General features: G+C 32.2%; 2 protein-coding genes across 5 annotated transcripts in view; one reads left to right on the top strand and one right to left on the bottom strand.

Annotated features, from left to right (window-relative positions):
• LOC118194521 (atrial natriuretic peptide receptor 1-like) overlaps positions 1-8,335 on the top strand; it is a 95,855-nt gene extending 87,520 nt beyond the window's left edge. The window contains exons 20-23 of the mRNA XM_085819663.1: positions 639-813; positions 7,178-7,276; positions 7,404-7,495; positions 7,758-8,335. Of these exons, the coding sequence (XP_085675789.1) occupies positions 639-813; positions 7,178-7,276; positions 7,404-7,495; positions 7,758-7,817 (426 nt within the window). The 3' untranslated portion in view covers positions 7,818-8,335. The remainder of the gene's footprint in view (positions 1-638; positions 814-7,177; positions 7,277-7,403; positions 7,496-7,757) is intronic.
• Positions 8,336-8,355: 20 nt separating this feature from the next.
• The window catches only part of LOC118194522 (poly(A) RNA polymerase, mitochondrial-like), a 63,265-nt gene continuing 51,654 nt past the window's right edge, over positions 8,356-19,966 (bottom strand). For all 4 annotated transcript variants that reach the window (XM_085818501.1, XM_085818502.1, XM_085818505.1 and 1 more), the window contains 2 exons: positions 15,522-15,611; positions 8,356-8,787 (listed from right to left, as the gene is read on the bottom strand). In XM_085818501.1, coding sequence (XP_085674627.1) covers positions 8,384-8,787; positions 15,522-15,611 — 494 coding nt within the window. In that variant the 3' untranslated portion in view covers positions 8,356-8,383. The remainder of the gene's footprint in view (positions 8,788-15,521; positions 15,612-19,966) is intronic.

The following is a 19,966-nucleotide window of genomic DNA, read 5'->3' as shown; positions in this document are numbered from 1 at the left end:
CATTGCTTGTTGCATTTTTCTTTTAAAAACTCATAAAAGGCTAAGATTTCAAGACGATTTTGATTTTATTTCCTATTTCTAAAATTAGAAGACAAAAGCAGTGTTTAATCAAAAGTAGTAATCTAAATTAACAATATATTGCTTTCGTACAGTGGTTATTAAGATAAATGCGCCTCCTTTGAGGTATTTTAGTAGTGTAGATTAAAACTAATCTGGTTTCTTAAATATGTTTACAGCATTCAAGATGTGGCATAAATTCATATAGCTAACTATCACATGTTACATTTATTAGTATTATATGGAAGGAAGAAAAAACTAAAGCTGATGTTAAATGTACCCAAACACTGAAATTTCATAAAATTACTAGATCTAGTACGAAAATGCTATAAAAATGGTCCCCCGTGTCAAATTAAATGTTTTATAGTATTCCACAGCTGCAGCATCATTAACAATTAATCAGGTCTCTTTGTGAGAAAGTTTTATTAGTGAATATTAAACACAGTTACTGTAGTAGAATAAGTTTTAAGTTTTTAAAATCTTAAATATCGAGAACAAAAATATAAATGAGTATGAAATAATAGATACATAGAAAAGAACACATTTCTGCACATTATGAATTTCAATATATTTCTTTCTAGGTCGAAACTATAGGCGATGCTTACATGGTGGCATCAGGATTACCTGTGAGGAATGGCAATAACCATGCAAGGGAGATAGCTCGTCTGGCATTGCGTCTTGTCTCTGCTTTAGGTGATTTTCGCGTTCGACATATGCCCAACCGAAAACTTAAAATTCGGGTGGGGATCCATTCAGGTGGGTTCCAGTTGTGAGCATTATTGTTCAAATAATGTACTTAAGTAATTCTAAAAGAATAATGTTATTTATTAACTAATAATGCTAAATCTTACGTTACTTCTAATGTTTCTAAAAAAGTGTTTAACATTTGTGACACAGATTTTAAGAAATAAACATGCTGAATTTGAATCCTGCGAAATTTATATGAAAGTAATTGTTTTATAATTTACTTCTACCGTTTATGGTCATCAATAGGATAGGTTGAGGTATCACTTTCTGTTTCTCGATTTAGTGATACCAAGGGACTGATATGTGAAAAAACAGTGCCAAACTCAACTTACATATCATGCTCGATGAGAATTCTTTATTTTTTATATCTTATTGGGAAAGTTAGATGTCGGCATTAAAATTACATAATTCAGGTCGAATTTAATTACTCTTAAACCTCATGAGTATAAGATATGTAATTTTTTTATGAATGTTTTCATCAAAATCTGCAACACTGAATTAGTGAAGAGTTGTAAATAAACGAAATCTTGATTTAACGGGTTTTCCTTTTTTGTCAGTGAGAGTTAAGCAAAAAATCTGTATTCGATGGATATTTTACCTGATTTAATGAAATGTAAAAACTTTTGTCCTGTTTTAAATATTTAAAAAAAATTTTGCGAAAAAAAAGGATGTAATTTTAAATTAAAAAATTTTCAACTCATTAAATTAAATTTTCGGCTCAATTTAAAACTGCGTATGAGGTATGTTCTTAAACAAGTCGAAATTGTTATTGCATCAGAAAGTTGAGTGAAAAGTTAAATCTCCCAGACCACACCAAAATGTATATTGTCTCTGGATAAGAGAACAGTTTGATTACTCAAAATATAACACAGAAATAAGAATATTAAAATCTCAAACTGCGACATTAAATCTTAGCGTTCTTTATCAGATACGTTTTGTCAAATTTCCATAAAATGAAATACAAAAGCTTATTTAATTAACCAATTATTTTATGTGAATTTTTTTCGTACATTCTCTGTTTTCCTGCCGACTTCCGCCAATACAAATAAGGTTAAATTTAAATAGTAAACCCAATTAGTATAAAGTGAGTAATGATTGGCAATGCTAAGTAAGCTGTTCAAAGCTTAGTGAGGTGAAATTTGGTGAAAAAAGAAGCCTGCAGACATAATTTCTGTTTATATTATTGTAGTTGCAATATTTTGCGTTAATTTGTGCACAGAAAGTGATAAATCCTTGAGTTTTATCATTAAATCTACAAGTAACACGGAGTAAATCTAAAATTTAATTTATGTATCTGTTAACAAAAACTCAGTACACGACTTGGATATTTTGTGACTAAGATAAACCTTACGAAGAAAATAAAGCTATTCAGTGTAAGTAGACTAAATTAAGCAAAATATTATCAGTATTTATTTAAAAGTGTAGGATTTTTATGAAGATTCATTGATACTTAGGAAGAAAATACTGTGGAAAGATACAATAGTATTTTGCTACCCACTAATTTTTATAATATACTAGCGGAAGTAGCCGATGCCAGTTCAGTTAGATTGAGAGTAATGTATCCAACAATAGAGAGAACGATACCGACGTAATCCTTCTCTGATAACGGTGCAAAATATACGGCTCATAGTCATACATTTTTCGGTTTGATGCGATATGGAACCCACAAAAAATTTTTCGATAGAAAAATAAACTAATTATCTCTCATTATATCAGCAACAATGGGCACGCAGTTTTTAATGATTTTCGTCTTTTAATCAAATGATCGTAAAAGCTCAAGTTCCATCTAACATTTCACCTATATTCAATTTTAGTCGATTAAATGTGGCAAAACATTAATCATAATTGATCAGAAATCAATAATGCGAACGCACAAACAGACATTCTTCTTTATAGATTTTGTATAAATTACAAATTTTTGATTAACAAACTCTAGGATTTGAAAGCGAGCAGTAGAAACACTTTTCGAAATAAAGCATTTTTATCTTCAACGCGTGAAACTATTGCCACTCGGAAAAATGAGTGCGAAAATTATTGTTTTCAGAGTTTTTAATTAATACCTCGGCTGACTAAAGTCGTACGAAGATGGGAATAGTCAAAATGGCCTCCCACGAATTTTTGTAATCGAGAATAATGTATTTAATGTTTGGCAATACTATTCTTATTTCATTGTAAAGCTTAGGAATTTTTTATTAACAAACTCTACGGTTTGAAAGCGAGCAGTGGAAACATTTCTCGAAATCTCCAGCGTACGAGACTTTTGCCACTCGGAAAAATGAGGGCGAAAATTAGCGTTTTCACAGTTTTTATTTCATCATTACAGGACAAATAATATTGTTACGAAATGTACAGGCGCGGTAAGATGGCTTCCCCGCAAAGCAGTTTTAGGGTTGCCATAAAATAGCAAGAGAAGGCAGGGTTGCCACCTTTGGGGAGAAATCGCTCTTTTGGCGAAAATTTGGCGATATACCATGGACGGATGGAGAACCTTCTGGAACGAATTCTTACCGGTTTAGCCCAGAATGTTCTCGAACACAAGCCGAAAGCTATATAAACCCTGCTGGTCCGCAGTCAGTCAGTGTGTGTCTCTCATCCAGAGTATGTCTCGTCTAGCGAGTCAATCCCTGCGGAGTCGATCGAGTTGACAGCCGGGCAGCGAGTGCACCGAAGGAGTCTGTTAGTGCATCGTCGAGAGAGCGTGTTGAGCTCCTTGAACGACTGAACTGAAGAGTCGGGAGCTGTGCTCGAGTGTCGTCGAGTGCATCGCGAGTTGTAGCGTGGAGAGTCTTGAGAGTACGTGGAGTTCCGAGAACGACCAAGCAAAGTCGGGATTTGTACTCCGGAAAGCAGAGTCGGGTGCTTTGCAGGAAGCTGTCTCCACCGTTATAGTCTGACAGTGTGAAGGCTGTGTCGCTGATTGTTCCAGCGTGTTTATAGCAGATCTTCGATGACTGTAAAAAGTGTTTTGGAGCTGTCCTGACAATACTGGCCAATAAAGTGCGTTTCGATACTTCATCAAGTAGTATTGTCCTTATTCACTCCAAATCCTCACAAACCCCGTACAAACGTGAAGGAAGAAAATAACGTAATAACTGGTGTCAGAATAATAAATAAATAAATAATTAAAAAAAAACCGCAACAATATGAAATACATAATCAGAGCATTAGTTCGCGTGCTTTTGTTTGAGGCAAAAGAATCCATTATATTTTTTAAGTCCATTTTACTTGCTTCTTTATGCTCGATGGCATGAAGCGAAAAATAAATTAATCGTGATTGTTTAGTCGAATTTCTTTTGTAATCTTCCGTCATTTTTAACTTACGATAAAACGATCTTTTTATTGTACTAACAGTCACAGTAATTGTTAAAAAAAGGAAGAAACTACACACATTTCACAAACATCGCTTTTCAGTGAACGGTATCATTTAACATTAATTTTCCAAATTCTTGAACGATCATATTTTCATCAAGGTCATCTTTACACAACTATCGTGCGTTTATAAATTCTAAAGAAAATTCTCACGATAATATTTCAGAATACCTACAAAAATTGTTACATTTTTGTATTATGACATTTTATTTTATTTTGCCTCTTGTTAGAAATTCTGAAGAAATATTCCATTTCGGCCATTTATTTCGATTCTGCCTAAAATGAGTTCAAATTCGTGTCATAGTTTCTTCGTGTATAGCTTCATTAGACATATATTAATTTCCTGTAATATTTTGACAAGTAATTTATTCCATTTAATACGTAAATACATTTAATACATAAATATACAAATACAATAAATTCAAAATTTGCTATTTTACTTTTTATCTGTAGGGAGGCTTCCCGTTCTCCTTTTTTAGAAGCCAAAAAGCGCTATTAATCTCTAAATACGATTTTGCGTTGTTTTACTTTTCATTCGAGTCTGCTGCCATTCGGTAAATTGAAAACATTATTCTTTCAGATTTAGTCTGTTATTAGTCAACAAACTAAACTATTTAAAAGCAATAGACTCAGTCCAGGACAGTATTATTTTTAGTCTGATTGATTTAATTAAAAATGCGTTTAATTCTTGATATAGCTAATTAAAAATATTAAATATTTTTTCACTTGTTAAATATACAGAAGAAATGTAACGGTCCCATGTTAGTTTAAATGCATATTCATCTAATATCCTATAAAGCAGAGTTTCTTAAAATGGGGGTCGTGGGATCTGCAGCAGGGAGTCGCCAAACATTTTAGCAGTTTCGATATTTCTTTAACTCATTATAATAATTTTACAGTTACCAAATAATTTTACACGATGTATCTGAAAGTAGATAAAGATAAGACACTGCAGATAATGGAAAAACGAAAACGTTTCGACGCATTCTTCTTATAATATAAATGTTCATTTTACTTGCTTTGTACGTGACGCTGTCATTTCGTCTGTTACTTATTTAAAATTTTCACATTGTCCTATGTCTTAGAATTATAAATTAAAGTTAATGACCTAAAACTGCAATAGTATATCACAGTACAAGTGAACAAATTAACAGTTCCACGCACGCGTGTGTCGGATTTGCCGCGAAAAAACCTGTGATGAAAAGGGATCGCCACTGGAAAAAGTTTAAGAAGCCTTGCTGTAAAGTATTTCGATATTCTACCAGGGACATCTTTGTCGATAATCTCTACTGTTAAACCGTATTAAAGTTTAAAAGACCTCTATTCAGCAATTGTTAAAATTGGACCCATTCCGTTTTTTTTTTTTTTTTTTTTTTCTACGGCAGATTTTTGTTAAAACTTTCAGAATGTCATCATAACGTAATTTTACTGCATTTAGTGAGGTAATCCTACCTGATCAACGAGTCGGGTTTAGTGTTTTTTTTTTTTTTTTTTTATTTATTCTGATTCAGCCTTAAAAAGTTTTAGAAAATCCCAACGGTGGTTCATATTTTTTCCACAGAAAAAATATATATTTTGTAAAATCAAAAAATGATGATGTCATTTCTTTACACCACTTACCACGTCATTAATGACGAGGTTTAGGTGGTAAGCCGAGCAGTGTACATATTCTGCATTTGGCTGAATAATTTTTATCTTTACTGGAGGCCAGATACCACTCAGATTACAAGCGCTTGACATATTCTTGTCCATAACGCTATTTAACTGAAATCCCTTTTTCATTCAAGAAATTGAGAATGAGTTCTTTCAGTTCTTTGGAAGAATATCTTTTTCAGAATAAAATACGAGAAATGTTTCTTTAATTATAAAATTTATGGCTTCTGAATTATCATCTTTTGCACTATGAATATATCTTACGATGACAGTGTCTAATGTTAAATAATAAAAGGGAGATGCATTACATCCTCTCCATTTCTTAAAAGTACGGTCAAATGTAATGTTTAATCCTACCAAAATTCCATCTGATACCTAAGTTTCACTTCTGTTCAAAATACATATTTTGATACAAAGTTCAGACAGCTGGCTGGGGAAATAAACCTCTTTTCACTTCATATAACAAGTCTTATTAACATGCATCTGACACTGATTTTCTAAGAGTTAATTGTATGTTTTCACTTTAAGGTTTATTTAATCTGGCTTTATTTTATTTATTATTATATAGTGACAACTCCTGTTTCTGTAACCTTCATACTGAAGTCATGAACCACTGTACTCTTTTCTATTCTCCTAATAATACCTGTTTCAGTTATTGGGTATGCCCCTATCGCATAGTGCATGGCATAAGTATCAATGGTTCATGGCTTTGTATAATTTCAAGATTCCTGTGGCCTTGGAGAAATTTTTTCATCTCTAATTACAGTGCTAAGGTTCAAGGAATTTTTCTTTGTCCTATGGCAAAAGCTTTTTTGTCTTCACAGTGTTATGTTTCAGTTCAAACTCATAAAGGAGGAAGTTTCCCTTTTAGCTGTGAATAATTCAGTATCTAAACCACGTAAAAACAACGATTTAGAGCAGTTCCAATCATCCATTAGAGCAAACACAGCACAGAAATTATAAGCAATTATGAGCACAGAAACCATTAATATATACCTTAAAGATTACTAAAGCCCTGCACAGATTAACGGGATTAAGATTAAAAAATATCATTATGAAACAATCTTATCATTATATGCATATTCTAAGATGCATAATATGCATCTTAAAATAGATCATTATTAAATCATAAGAAAGATTCTACATACCAAGTTTATTCAATTATTTTTTCTCCATAAACGTAAAGAGCAAAAAATAATAGCTTATTTATATGATGCATGGTACATGAAAATTTTTTCTCTAATAGTTAAGAAAATTGTTCATAGCTAAATCTGCAATCATTGAATATGATGATCAAATCAAACGCAAACTTACCTGTTATACAATATTTTTTTTTTTTTTTTTTACTTAGGTCCATGTGTTGCAGGCATTGTAGGACTTAAAATGCCAAGATACTGCTTATTTGGTGATACAGTCAACACTGCTTCAAGAATGGAATCAACAAGTGAAGGTAAAATATGCAAATAGTATAATATAAAAGCTGCTTCTTATTTTTCAATAAGAGAACATGAAACAATTACCTAGACTTGTTGCTATATAACAAAGCACTTAAATGCATAATTGTTATTATATTACAGCCATGAAAATTCATGTTAGTCATCAAGCAAAGACAATACTTGATGATTTTAAAACATTTGTCATAGTACCAAGAGGAGAAATCGAGGTCAAAGTGAGTTTTAAACACTTAATAAAAATATAAAAAATAATTTGCCATACTTAGTTTAAAAATGTTTACTTTTTTTTAGTTTGCATTTTTCTTTCAAGTCTTCATGAAAATTAAAGTGCATGAATAAATAAATTAATCATTTCAAAAATTACCATGATAGCTTTTATGTTTCCATATTTTTTATTGCAAGATGATTTTATTCATTATTTCTTAGCTTCTTTTCCTCATTAAATAGTATATAATATATATATTGTCTATTTTTAAGGGAAAAGGAATGATGAAAACTTATTGGCTGGAGAATGAATTAGAAAAACCAAATTTTTAGAAGTGATTAGTATAGGTAAGATACATACATATAAGCACCAGCACCTGCATAAGGATTCAAGACCGAATTTTGTAACAAGATAATAATTTGTAATCTTAAACACCATCACTAAAATAGTTATGTCTGTGCTTTTGCCATTAACAGAATTTACCTATGAAAGCAATATACTAGGCATGCAATTAATATTTATGAAATGAATACAGAATATTAATATAATTTCAATATATTAAAAATATAATGAAAGATAATGAGATAAAACTTCAAAAATTATGTGTATGCAGGGGGGGGAGAAAAAAATTTCTTTTTTAGCATTCTTTGTGGTGATATAAGTAACTACCACACAGCATGTTTTTAAATGAAATTTTTCTATTTTGTAGATCATAAAAATGTATCAAACTTTTAATGCAATTAAACAGTGAATAAATCTATAGATAGATAATTTTAATCATTACTTCATCTTGGCCGTGCTTTATTTAATGAATTCAAATATATATAAATAAAACTATATATACATAGAAAAAAATTAAACTGCCACCAATAAATGATAAAATATTTATTTACAGACATTAAAAATGTCTTCCCTTTCTGCGCACGTTTGTGCGGTCATCATACAATGCATTTACATCTAATTTTTTAGAATCATAATTTCCAAATTTCTTCAATTTCTCTACACCAAGACATAATGACAATTCATTTGGATGACTTATTTTTAAATTCATCTTTGATGAAAAGTACTTACATGATACCCATGCTTTTTCACACATATCATTGAGTTCATGAAGTGAGATGTTTTTGGTTACATTTTTATCTTCTTCCACAGGATACTGCACCCACATAGGTGAAGAATTATTATTACCTTCCTTTCTCTCAGAATCATTTCTTTCTCTACCTAAACCAGTCAGAAGCGATATATGATGTTCCTTAAAGTCATATGTTCCCAAAAAGGCCAGGAATTCTTTTAGAAGAAATGCTGTGTTAAAATAAATAAGAAATAAAAACATTATTTAAAATCAGGCAAAGATTGTAAGAAAAAGGGGGGACAGCACTCGAAAATTACATCAACCTAATTTTCACATTTTATAGACCAATAGATAAATGGTTTATTTTACATCTGATAAAATGATTGTGATACAGATATACTTTGCAAAATCTCATTCAATAAACAAAAACTGCTGGTATCAAAGATAACTGACCCTTATGTAAAATATTAAGATACTATACCGATAAAATTTTTTCTCGAGTTACCTGGATTAGGAACATTTACCATGATGGCATTATATCATAATAATACAGAAAAATTCCAATAAACTGTGATCACTTAAGCCATGGACACTGTACAATAATTTTCAGGTAATAACAAACAATACTTTTATTTTTAAAAAACTCAGTATGATAAATAAATATAGCAATATTTTTATTATTTGAATATGTAAATATGCTTTTTAACCTAAATACATTTCCTCTATCAAAATATGTTATAAATTGTATTTATAGCATATATTGATGGAAGAAAAGCACTTATTGCATTATAGTTAGCATTTTTTGCATGCACTGCAAAGGTCTTGTTCTATAGTAAACACAGATCATAAAATCACTGCCTATGTTTTCATTTCAGGTAAATTCAACCTTTTGGGTAGACATCCTGTCCATAAAAATTGAAATCTGTCCTTTTTAACAACCACTGGTCATAGATATACACTTCAAGTTACAAAACTGTTTTAACCTTCTTAAATTAAAAAAAAAAAGTTTTGTAAAAATTATGAATTTTTTTTAACATTCTCCCTATTGACCTAGATATTTTATTAAGTTGGAGATCATATTCAGGGACTGTACAAGAGCAAAATGTTTGTATTAACTAAAAATATAACATCAGTTTATAAAAAGATTTCTGATGTTAATAGATCAAAGGATGAGCATTGCTCTGCAGACTGCTGAAAAATATATTTCTTCATATAAATATTTTTGAAAATGAAATCTGATTCATAGAATCTCATAAAATTTGTGTTGTAAAAAACACTGGCAGACTTCAGCATTGGAACAACTCACAACATTATTTGCATAAATTAAAAATTTGAAATATTTTCAGTTTAATGAATTTGTATTATACTAGAATAATAAAATTTCATGAGACTATTAATAATGTAGTTTTACCATTAGTAGGTGTTTCTCTGTTGTCAAAATTGGGCAATTAGTATTAATGAACCAAAATTTTAATTCAAGCTCTTTTCTAACAACTGTTAGTGTGAGAAATGCAATTACATATGTACAAAATGTAATACTAGAAGAAGCTTAAAGCATAAATTCAGAGATAATCTTACTGCAGGGATTTTGATGAAAGGTGTATTCATTTCTTCCTTTCATTTAACAGCATAGACAAATATAACAATACTTTTTGCATAAAACATTTAACTGCATTTTTACAAACGGTTTCTTTACTTTATGGCAAAGTTTTATTGCAATTAGATTCCATTAGAAGGTCACAAGCTTCAGTTAACAGTTAAAACCAACTTTATATAACATTTTAAAAAGGAAAGTACATCTCTCAAGAGGCTAAATATTTAAATATTAACATACACGAGCCAATGCCAGATATCGACAATGAACTAGCAAAATAAGATGAGAAGTAAGTAGTCTCAGAAGACAAGTTCAAGTTTTTATCTTTGTGCTATATCGAATACATATGCATATTGCACAGCAAAAATGAATGCTGCCACTCACTGCAATAAGGATTTCTGCCTTAGTACTCCCCACTTCTATGTAATGGAGGTACAAAGGGTCTGAAATACTTCAGGTTAAACTAGACCCTTTTGTCAAAACCATTATACACTGGTCTATCTAGTTTACACTGGTGGTATTTGGTTGGCCAGCACAGGTATTTCAAATGTAGTACCCAACTGATTTACTGTAAGAGTCTGCTCAGGAGTGGAAACTGATGATGGAGTGTCTGAAACAAAAAACATTGATTCCTTAATGAGAAGTGTAAAATTTGTATTAAACCTTGTTATTACTTTAAATGGACCATCATAAGGGCAAATCAATGGTGGTTTCAGTTTATTGTGCCCATAAACACTGAGTGCATGACTCTAAACCAGGGTGCATGAAATACTTATTGTTAATGTGAACTGATGTAGGTACTGGTGAAATCTCTCTCTCATTCCCTCACACAATTTCTGTATAAATGAAATTGGGAAAATTAGAAACCTGAGTGGGTTGCAAAAACTCTGCAGAAAGGCAAATGGTAGTTCCGTAGATCATCTCTGAACAGGTTCCATCCAGATCTTCTTTGTAAGTTGATCGAAGAGTGAGAAATACAGTTAGAAGACTTACCATCCACTGGATATTATTATGGCAAATTAACACCTGTTTTATTGAGTTGTGAAATCTCTTAAGTAACCCATTTGCTGCAGGGTGGTATGGAGTAGTCCGAGCTTAGTGAACACCTAGAAATTTAATATGAGTAGTGAACATGTGGGACTCAAATTGTCAGCCCTGATCGGTACTCATGGTGATGCGAACTCTAAACTTAGCAATCTGATGAGTGAAAAACGTTTGCGAGACAGTTTCTGCCGAAATATCTTTCACTGGCACTGCTTCTGGTCATTGGGAGAATTAGTTAATGTGGTTAAAAGGTAGGAGTATCCTTCCGAGGATGGCAGGGACCTGATTATATTCAAATGCACATGTTCAAAACCTTGACTACATACAATGAAGATCTGCAATGGACGATGAGTATGATGCATAACTTCAGGCAGTCATTGCAAACACAGGTCTCGGCAATACAATCCTTTGACACAGGAGATCAAACAAAATAAGAAAGAATTAGTCTTTTGGTCAGTCATATACCTGGATGAGAGTGTCCATGAAATGAAACAAATGGCTGGGAACAAAGGGACATACCTTGACACCACTTGCATCAAAATACATATTTAGCCCAGGAGACAGTTCCATCTTTTATAGTTTTAGTGAGCTACTTTCAGTGCCCAACAGCTGATTCAGATCAAATTTGTGCAAAACTTGTTATATCTAGCTTATTAATAGCAGTAATTAGAGACTATGCATCCGTTACAATATTTTCTAGTACAGAAATTAATTTATAGTTACTGAATTGGGCAATATAATTCATATGCCTAATCTGCCTGAGTGATGCAGAGTCTGACATTTTTTCTAAATAAAAATTTTAGAGGGTGATGATCTGTATATATTACAAAATTTTGCTCATCAAGATTATGTTAAAAATCTTAGAGCACAGTAAATAGTGAGTAATTCTCTATCAAATGTTCTGTATTTAGTTCCAGTCGCATCAATTTTCAGGAGAACAAAGTTAATGGATGAAGGCCATTATTGCGTTGTAAGTGCAAGTGGCTCCAATGGCCACATCTGAGACATTGACCATCAAAACCAACTGCTGAGTAGGGGTATGGTAAACAACTGTGCTTTATTTGAGGTTCAGACTTGGTGCGTGAAGTTGCAGTTGCCCCTCGCTCCCTATTTTTTTACTTTGCTAATTTTTTTTACGTTTTAGTCTGTGTGTTATATGTTTGATCAGATAGCCTGGCTCAGTAAAAGAAGTTGGCCAGTATAACTCTGATTTGAAATCCGATAACAGATTCGAAATCTGGAACCATGTGCAGTACTGATAACGACCACGTGTTTCTGAGAATCCTTTGCCAATGCTTTATTTTTCTTCTTTTTTCCCCTTTCTAGTAATTTCGTTCTCCCAATAAGGAGGGACCTTTAGCTACCCTCAAAATCGATGGTTTTAATGTATGTACACTAAATACAAGGTTGTTATTGCAATTTTGATTGTCACATTGGTGTGTTTCTCTTCTATTCTAAGTGTCACTGAACTTATTAGATCAGTTTTACATTTTTCAAAAGTTGCAGTTGTTTCCACTGTCCAAGAAACAGGACATTTATCATTCTTCTTAGAATCTTTTAAAAGAGAATGAAGTAGAGCTTGGGTAGTACCTGCCTTGGACAAAAACTGTAGATAAAAATTCAACATTACCCAAAACCTCTTTCTTTAATTTAGACATTATTGTGGGTTTAGAGAAGTTAGAAATTATTACAAATTTTCAGGAAGAGGCTGAAAACCTGAAGGAGTAATTAAACAAAAAATGACAAATTTATTTATTTGTCAAGAAACGATACCGTTGATTTTCGCAGAACACATTTTGAAGGTTTCAGTTTTAACCTGTAGTTTTGCAATTTATCAAAAATCAAACAGAGGTGGCTCTCATGCTGATCTTTCTTTGTTGATGCCACATGCAAATCACCAAAGTAAGGAACAGAAAAATCTAAACCAGAAAGTACTTGATGAATAAATCTATGGAATGTTTGGCCTGCTTTGTGCAAACCAAATGGGCCTTTATGGAACTCGCACAATCCAAATGGAATAGCCAGAACTATTTTAGGCAATTTGTCTCGGTTAACAGGGATGGATTAGGATTATTCAGTTATGGCAAAGCACACGAGGGCTATCTGCCTAAGGGGACGGATGCCTTTCGTGGAGGACTTTCTAAGGGAAACTGGCTTGTATACACATTACAGATGGGGAAAACCATGAAAACGCCCATGCAGCCAGCCCGTTCGCGGGATTCAAACCTCAGACCGAACTACCAGTGTTCAGCGTCTTTACCGCTCGGCTGCTGGTGGGCCCTCGGTTAACAGGGATTTGATGATATGTCCCAGGGTTAAACAGCTGGTTCTTCAGCTTCTCGCATCTGAAACCAGAAATAAAGACTGGTGGCGTAGCCGGGTTCACTTGCTTATCTTTTGCTTTAAGAGTGTCTTCAGTTTCATTCAGTATTTCCTTGAAAATCGAAAAGCTTTCAAGAATCATATAACAGACAATATGAGTCAAGATTTTTAAATCATGAAATTATATGTATTTATACCTAAGCTAGTGGCATACGGAATCATAGTACACATAAAACATAAGCTTAAACTAATTTTTAAGTTCAAACATACATTGAATGTTGTTTATTTTTTTCACAATAAATTTTTAAATATATGTAAACAGTAACTCAGTAACGACAATTATTGATAAATTTCTTCATTTATGAAGAATTCCTTTTGCACTAAGATTATAAGTATTTGCACAAATAATATTTTTGATGTTAGTCTCAAAATAATTTCCATAATAGGAAAATTAAATAAAAATATGCAAGTGCATTTTCAGAATATATGCTGGAAAGGCATTTTTCATCTACTTGATTAAAAAATAATTAACACCAATAATAGGTTTCCTACTAAACTAAATCGAAACAAATTTCGCTTCTTTTACTTTTATGCTTCAATCAAGTACTCGGAATGAGTTAATTAGATGAGAAAAAGTTAAGGAAAAGTTGCTCTCATACAAACAGAGAAAAAGTAAGATGTCCTTAATACACAAAGAACTTAAAAATAAATAAATAAATAAAATTTATTTGGAAGATTTTTCACTTGAAGATGTATTTGAAAATGTTTTAGTTTTGACGTATGGTTTAAAATAGAAAATACAGATATTTGACCAAAACAATGAAATTCTTTTAAGAACTTTGCTACAGTACATATCTGATAAAAATATGATGATTTTTATTAGAATGAAAGGTGAACTAATTAAATATAGTACTTCATAAAGAAAAATTTACCATGCATAAAAATTTACTGTGCATAGATAGAAAAGTTTGCAGTAGCATATTGCTACCTCCTTGTTTTCAGGCATACCAGTGACTAAAATAATGAATGCAGCCATAAACTGAAATTGGTTAGCTAAAAATGGTAGTTTAAATGGTCAACTCCATGTAAAAACTACCATGGAGTGGCGAGCTAGATCCTCGGACTATGGTATGAAAATGGTAGCTAAAAATGGTTGGTAGTTTTTACATGTAGATAATTAATGGTAGTTTTTACATCATGATTAGCTGTGTGGTTATTTAAACAGCATAATTATAGTATAACAGTATGACAATTATACTACGCTCTATTCAGAATAATCTTTGTTCTCATCCTGTAATTACCAAAATATTCAATTATAGGACACTACCAAATTTTAGAAACAAAAGTAAAGCAAAAAATAATTATATATTTGAGTATATGGTGATTATTATTTATTTATTAAGGTGTAAAATTTTCATGAAAATGTTCTGAAGGAGATACAGAATAATTACACAAAATTCTTTTGCTGCTTTTAAGGCTTCCACTCATTTCATACGGATGCTATTAAGTTATATGTGAAAGTATACTTTCAGCCAACAATATAATTCTACATCACTAATAAATACATACATAAAGAAAACAAAACAAGAAAATGGTAAAATTATATTTTAATTACGTCTTTTGATTTTCTAAGAGGCATAATTTTAAAGACTGTATACAGAGATGACTCATATGCAACCTAATTTTTGAGGATGGTTAAGATAGGAATGGAATAATTCTGGATGATTCTTTAGGAATGGAATAATTCTGGATGATTCTTTAGGAATGGAATAATTCTGGATGATTGGTCAAAACTACTTAAAACTGCTTTTAGCAAAGGACTCAAACATCTATTTTCACATAAAAAAAAAAAAAAAAAAAAAAAAAAAAAAAAAAAAAAACTAGTGATTTTGAGACATCAGGCATGGGGATTTTGAGGATATAGAGCATTTTACATACAATATTTAAAAAAAAAAACTTCTTGCAAAATTTAAATGGTTTTAAAATTCACCTTAGGACACTCACCTAAAGATTCTTTATTTAAAGATGCTTTCGTCTGCCATTCTGAAAGTGGTTTTAAATACTCTATCCTAAAATCTACAGTTAGATCTTCACCTATATAAAATATGAAAAAAAGTAACTTACTAGTATTAAAAAAAAGTATTTTTTAATGTAACACGTTTTTAATGCATCTAACTTCATATCTAATATAGAAAATTTTATAAAATGGAAAAATTGATAATTACATCTAAAATATGAAAAAATTTTGAATCATAAAATCAATATCTATATTTGCTGCTCATTCATCATCAACCTTCATACATAATTCCTTAGATATTAATGGAAAAAACTTACATAATTTGTTTCAAAAAAGTATTAAGAATAAGAAGTTTTCCACAGCTGCATGTACACTGGTTATCATAAATTAAGGAAAAATCACGATTACTGAAAAAGTTACATGTAGAATTTTATGAAACTTATCCACAATATACAACACATAGTAAGGTATCAAATAACATAAAAGTAAATTACCAGACAATTATGGTAGTATAGAAATTAGCCCATGTATAAAATGAACAAATCAAAGCTGTCAGTTTCCTATAGGAAAAGTACCTTCAATATGGAATATGGTCACCTCTAGAAGCAATACAGCACATACAGCGATGCGTGATGCTTTCAATTATGCAGTCTATCAGTCCCATAGGAAGCGAGAGCCATTGCTCTAGCAAAGCAGTTGCAAGCACGAGCAAAGCAGTTGCAAGCGTGCCAAGGGTCTGAGGGGGCGGATTGAGAGCAGTTAGATGTCTCTCTAAAGCATCCCAAACGTGTGCTCAATAGGATTCAAGTCCGAGGATCTAGCTCGCCACTCCATGCACATAACTGTTTCCTGTTGAAGATAATCATTTACGATGCGAACCCTGTGTGGTCTTGCATTAAAGTCCAGTAACAGGAAAGCATCATCTATTGCCCCGGCACATGGGCACACATAAGCATCAAGGATGTCATCACCATAAACCGGAGCATTCATGATTTTCATTGGAAAGACATGGAGGTCTGTGCGTCCATCCAAAGTGATGCCACCCCAAACACAGAGACTGCCTCTTCCATATGCATCTCTTTAACGCATGTTTGACGGATGAAAATGGGTTCCAGGTTCTCTCCATATCAAATAATGCCTACCATCACTTTCTAGACTAAACCTAGACTCATCCGTAAAGAGAAGAGCCCTCCACTAATCAGGCGTCCAGTGGACATGTTGCGCTTACTGCAAACAATCCCTCCTATAGCGTGACGTGAGCGGCACACAAATGGCTGGTCGCCTCACATACAGACCACCTTCCTGAAGCCTTCTACGCACAGTTGACGTTGACACAAACCTTCCGGTAGCTGCAGCAAGGGAGGATTTAAGAAGAGTCATTGGCGCTTGTCGCAGCAGTTGGCCGTCCTTGGCTGAACCTCCTAGATGCCAAATCTGTGGTTTGAAATCGCCTCCAAAGTCTATGAACCACAGAAGGACTCACATTTAGTCATCTGGCCACTTCTGTTTGACTTTATCCTGCCTCTAGTCTCCCAATGGCTCTCCAGTTCTGCAGGCAAATGATGCCTGGAGGTTAATTGTTACGAATTGGCTATCTCAGATTTCTGATGTCACTGTCACAGTGAAATATGTGGGCTTGCTCTCAAACATGGTCTTTTATTCTCTTCGCAGATGACGTATTCCGAGTGCAGAGCCACTAATTTGCATATTGCAGTTTTATTCAGCTACTCTTACTTGGCAACATATTCAAATTTTACACGGTTTGGCTATTTTTGATCGAGTTATCTCTATTTTTGTGAGTTTTCCTTAATTTATGATAACCAGTGTAGTATATGTACCTATTGCATTAATCAAACTTTAGAAAAAAGCTATAACGCAAATGTTTTTTTTTTTTTTTTTTTTTTTTTTTTTTGGAAAACTGAAAAAAATATGAATAGGTAAAAATGTTAAAAGAAAGGAAAAGACAAAAACAGTCTACTTGTTTGATTATCCACATAGCATTCCTTATTTATACTGTCAGTATTCATTTACAGACCTTCGTAGAGGACAAATAGCAGGCATTTCTCTTCCTGGGTAATTTCATAATTGCTCAACATGAGTTAAAGTCTTACAATGAAATTCATAAGTCCATAGCCCAATTCTGCCAATTTTTCAGAAAAACTACATGTCTACAGCTGTTTAATAAGATAAGGAACTAATCTGCATGAGGGGGGAAAAGACCCAGAACATTAGTATGTAGTTAGCATGTAGTTCAGCATGATGATCAAGTATTTCTTGCCAGTACCTCAGAGAATTTATAGTTCTTTGAATAAATAACACATGGAATACAAAATGGAAGACTATTTTCTATACTCAATCTGTTGCATATAGTTTCTTGTTCAGCAATTATTTCAGACCTGGATACAGCACACTGCTGATTAAAAGGAACCTAGACTGATCCTTCAAAAGTGTTATATCTTTTGTTATTTACTCCACATAACATTCAAGTGATTCTAAGTGGGCTATTCTTTGTTGTCTTTTCTTGCATACAGCCTCTACATATGATATCATCTTTTCATAGTAATAACACAGAACTTTCAAATTACTCCAAAAATGACCAGTTAAAAGATGACACTGTTTTTTTAACAAAAAATATACCATACTAAGAGAAAAGGGCAAAGTGCAATGCAGGTACACAAGAAAACACAACCAAAAAAATAACAAAGAATGCACAACTTCCATAGAAGATATATTGTTATATACTAGCCACATGCAAAATTTAAAAAAAGATTTTAGTATTCCCTTCCAAGACATTTAAAATCTGAATGTCTCAGAGAATCACTGAACTGTGATATATTTGATCTTAGTATTATGATGAAAGAAGAGCTGATTGTATTGAAGAAGTATGTTCAAGTACAAGTCTTAAGCAAAGTACATGTTTAAGCTAAGTTTAGGAATTAAAAAAATCCTTTAAAAGAAATATCTCAAAATATAAGTTAATGCTGAATAACATTATTGACTTTTTCCTCATTCTGACCTAGTAGAAGTAGGCTTTCCCCGAGTCAATAATTTGCTATGGAATACAAGAAAGAGGCTGAATACTTTTGAGCAAGGTGATTTAAAAACTAAAATATACAATTTTATGTAAAATATTTTTTAAAATTACATTGAAATATCAAGTGCAGTCATCACATTAATTAAACTGAAATTTTTTGCAAATAGAATTTGATTTTGTTTTTATAAATTTATTTATATTTGTAGATTTAAAAATATAAAAACTTTTGTTTTAAAAGAGCTCTTTTAACTTTTGTTTTAATCTAATTGTTATTTTAAATTTATTTATGTGAAATTATTTGCATTATAATTACACTGTATGCTGTATATGCTACAGAAGAATGCAAGGGATGAATAAAGAAAACCATTCTTTTAAAAGGGGTCAATGCAGGAAAAAGGCTGAGAGTCCCTGATCTAGATCAAAACATATTCAATCACAAAGTCTGGCATGGTTGCATGTTTAGTTTGTAAAGTGTCTTTAATACACTTGTGAATATTTTGGTTGCTGCTTTGCTAAAAGACGTGTACCAAAATTCTGGTTACTACAATCTTATTTCATAAAACAGCACAGAGTTAATTTTCAGTCATAAGTACAAATTTGTTGACTTTAAAAAAATATTTAATTTGCAACAGTTATAAAAGTGATTATCAACAGAATAAATAACACAGTTTGCTTTAATAATAGTTATGAATACCTGTCAACACTAATGTCAAATGTGTTAGAAATTGCTAAATTCATAACATTTCTTCTTAGAGAATGTACAGCGCTACCAAAGTCTTTTATGCTTTTTAGGAATCAAAATTCAGTGAAAGTGTAACTTCTTCAGTTATCACAGTTTTCTGCTAAAAGATCTAATTTTTATAGATTATGATGTTTTATTGCACACTAAAGAGTGAGTTGACCACTCAATCTTAGCCTTTTACTCTCTGGGCAATTAGCCTCCTGTATACTTACAACTGTGAAGTTGTAGAGTTTCATTCCCAGTAATCTGCAAGTTTAGGAGTCCTTCATGAAGATGAATTAGAGCATTCTTCCTTGTGATGAATTATTTTTAACTATTTTCACCTATATGAAAATTGCTATTGCTTGAAACTACAATAAATGTCTAAAGCCCCGTTCACAAGAGCAGATTCAACCGGTAGCGTAAACCGGTTCTTCCAACGTGTCCCGTTCACATGGGACAAGCATTAACTGCCTCGCCGAATTGGAGGTAGAACTTGGTTGAATATTCCTTACCTCTCGGGAGCAGGGCAAATGGGGAGATTTCCTGTACTATACTGCGCGGTTCACTTAATTTTAGTTTCTGCTTGCTGGACTGTCAGCGAAACAATCGCGCTGATAGATGTCTGGGGATGTGATAGCATCCGCTCAAAAATTAGATAGAACTGTACAAGATAC

Source organism: Stegodyphus dumicola, chromosome 6 (genome assembly GCF_044657685.1).
Source record: "Stegodyphus dumicola isolate Sdum_Otavi_A_Nest chromosome 6, ASM4465768v1".
Taxonomy (NCBI): Eukaryota; Metazoa; Arthropoda; class Arachnida; order Araneae; family Eresidae; genus Stegodyphus; species Stegodyphus dumicola.
Note: the sequence above shows the minus strand (reverse complement) of the source record. Positions and strands in the feature narration are given on the sequence as shown.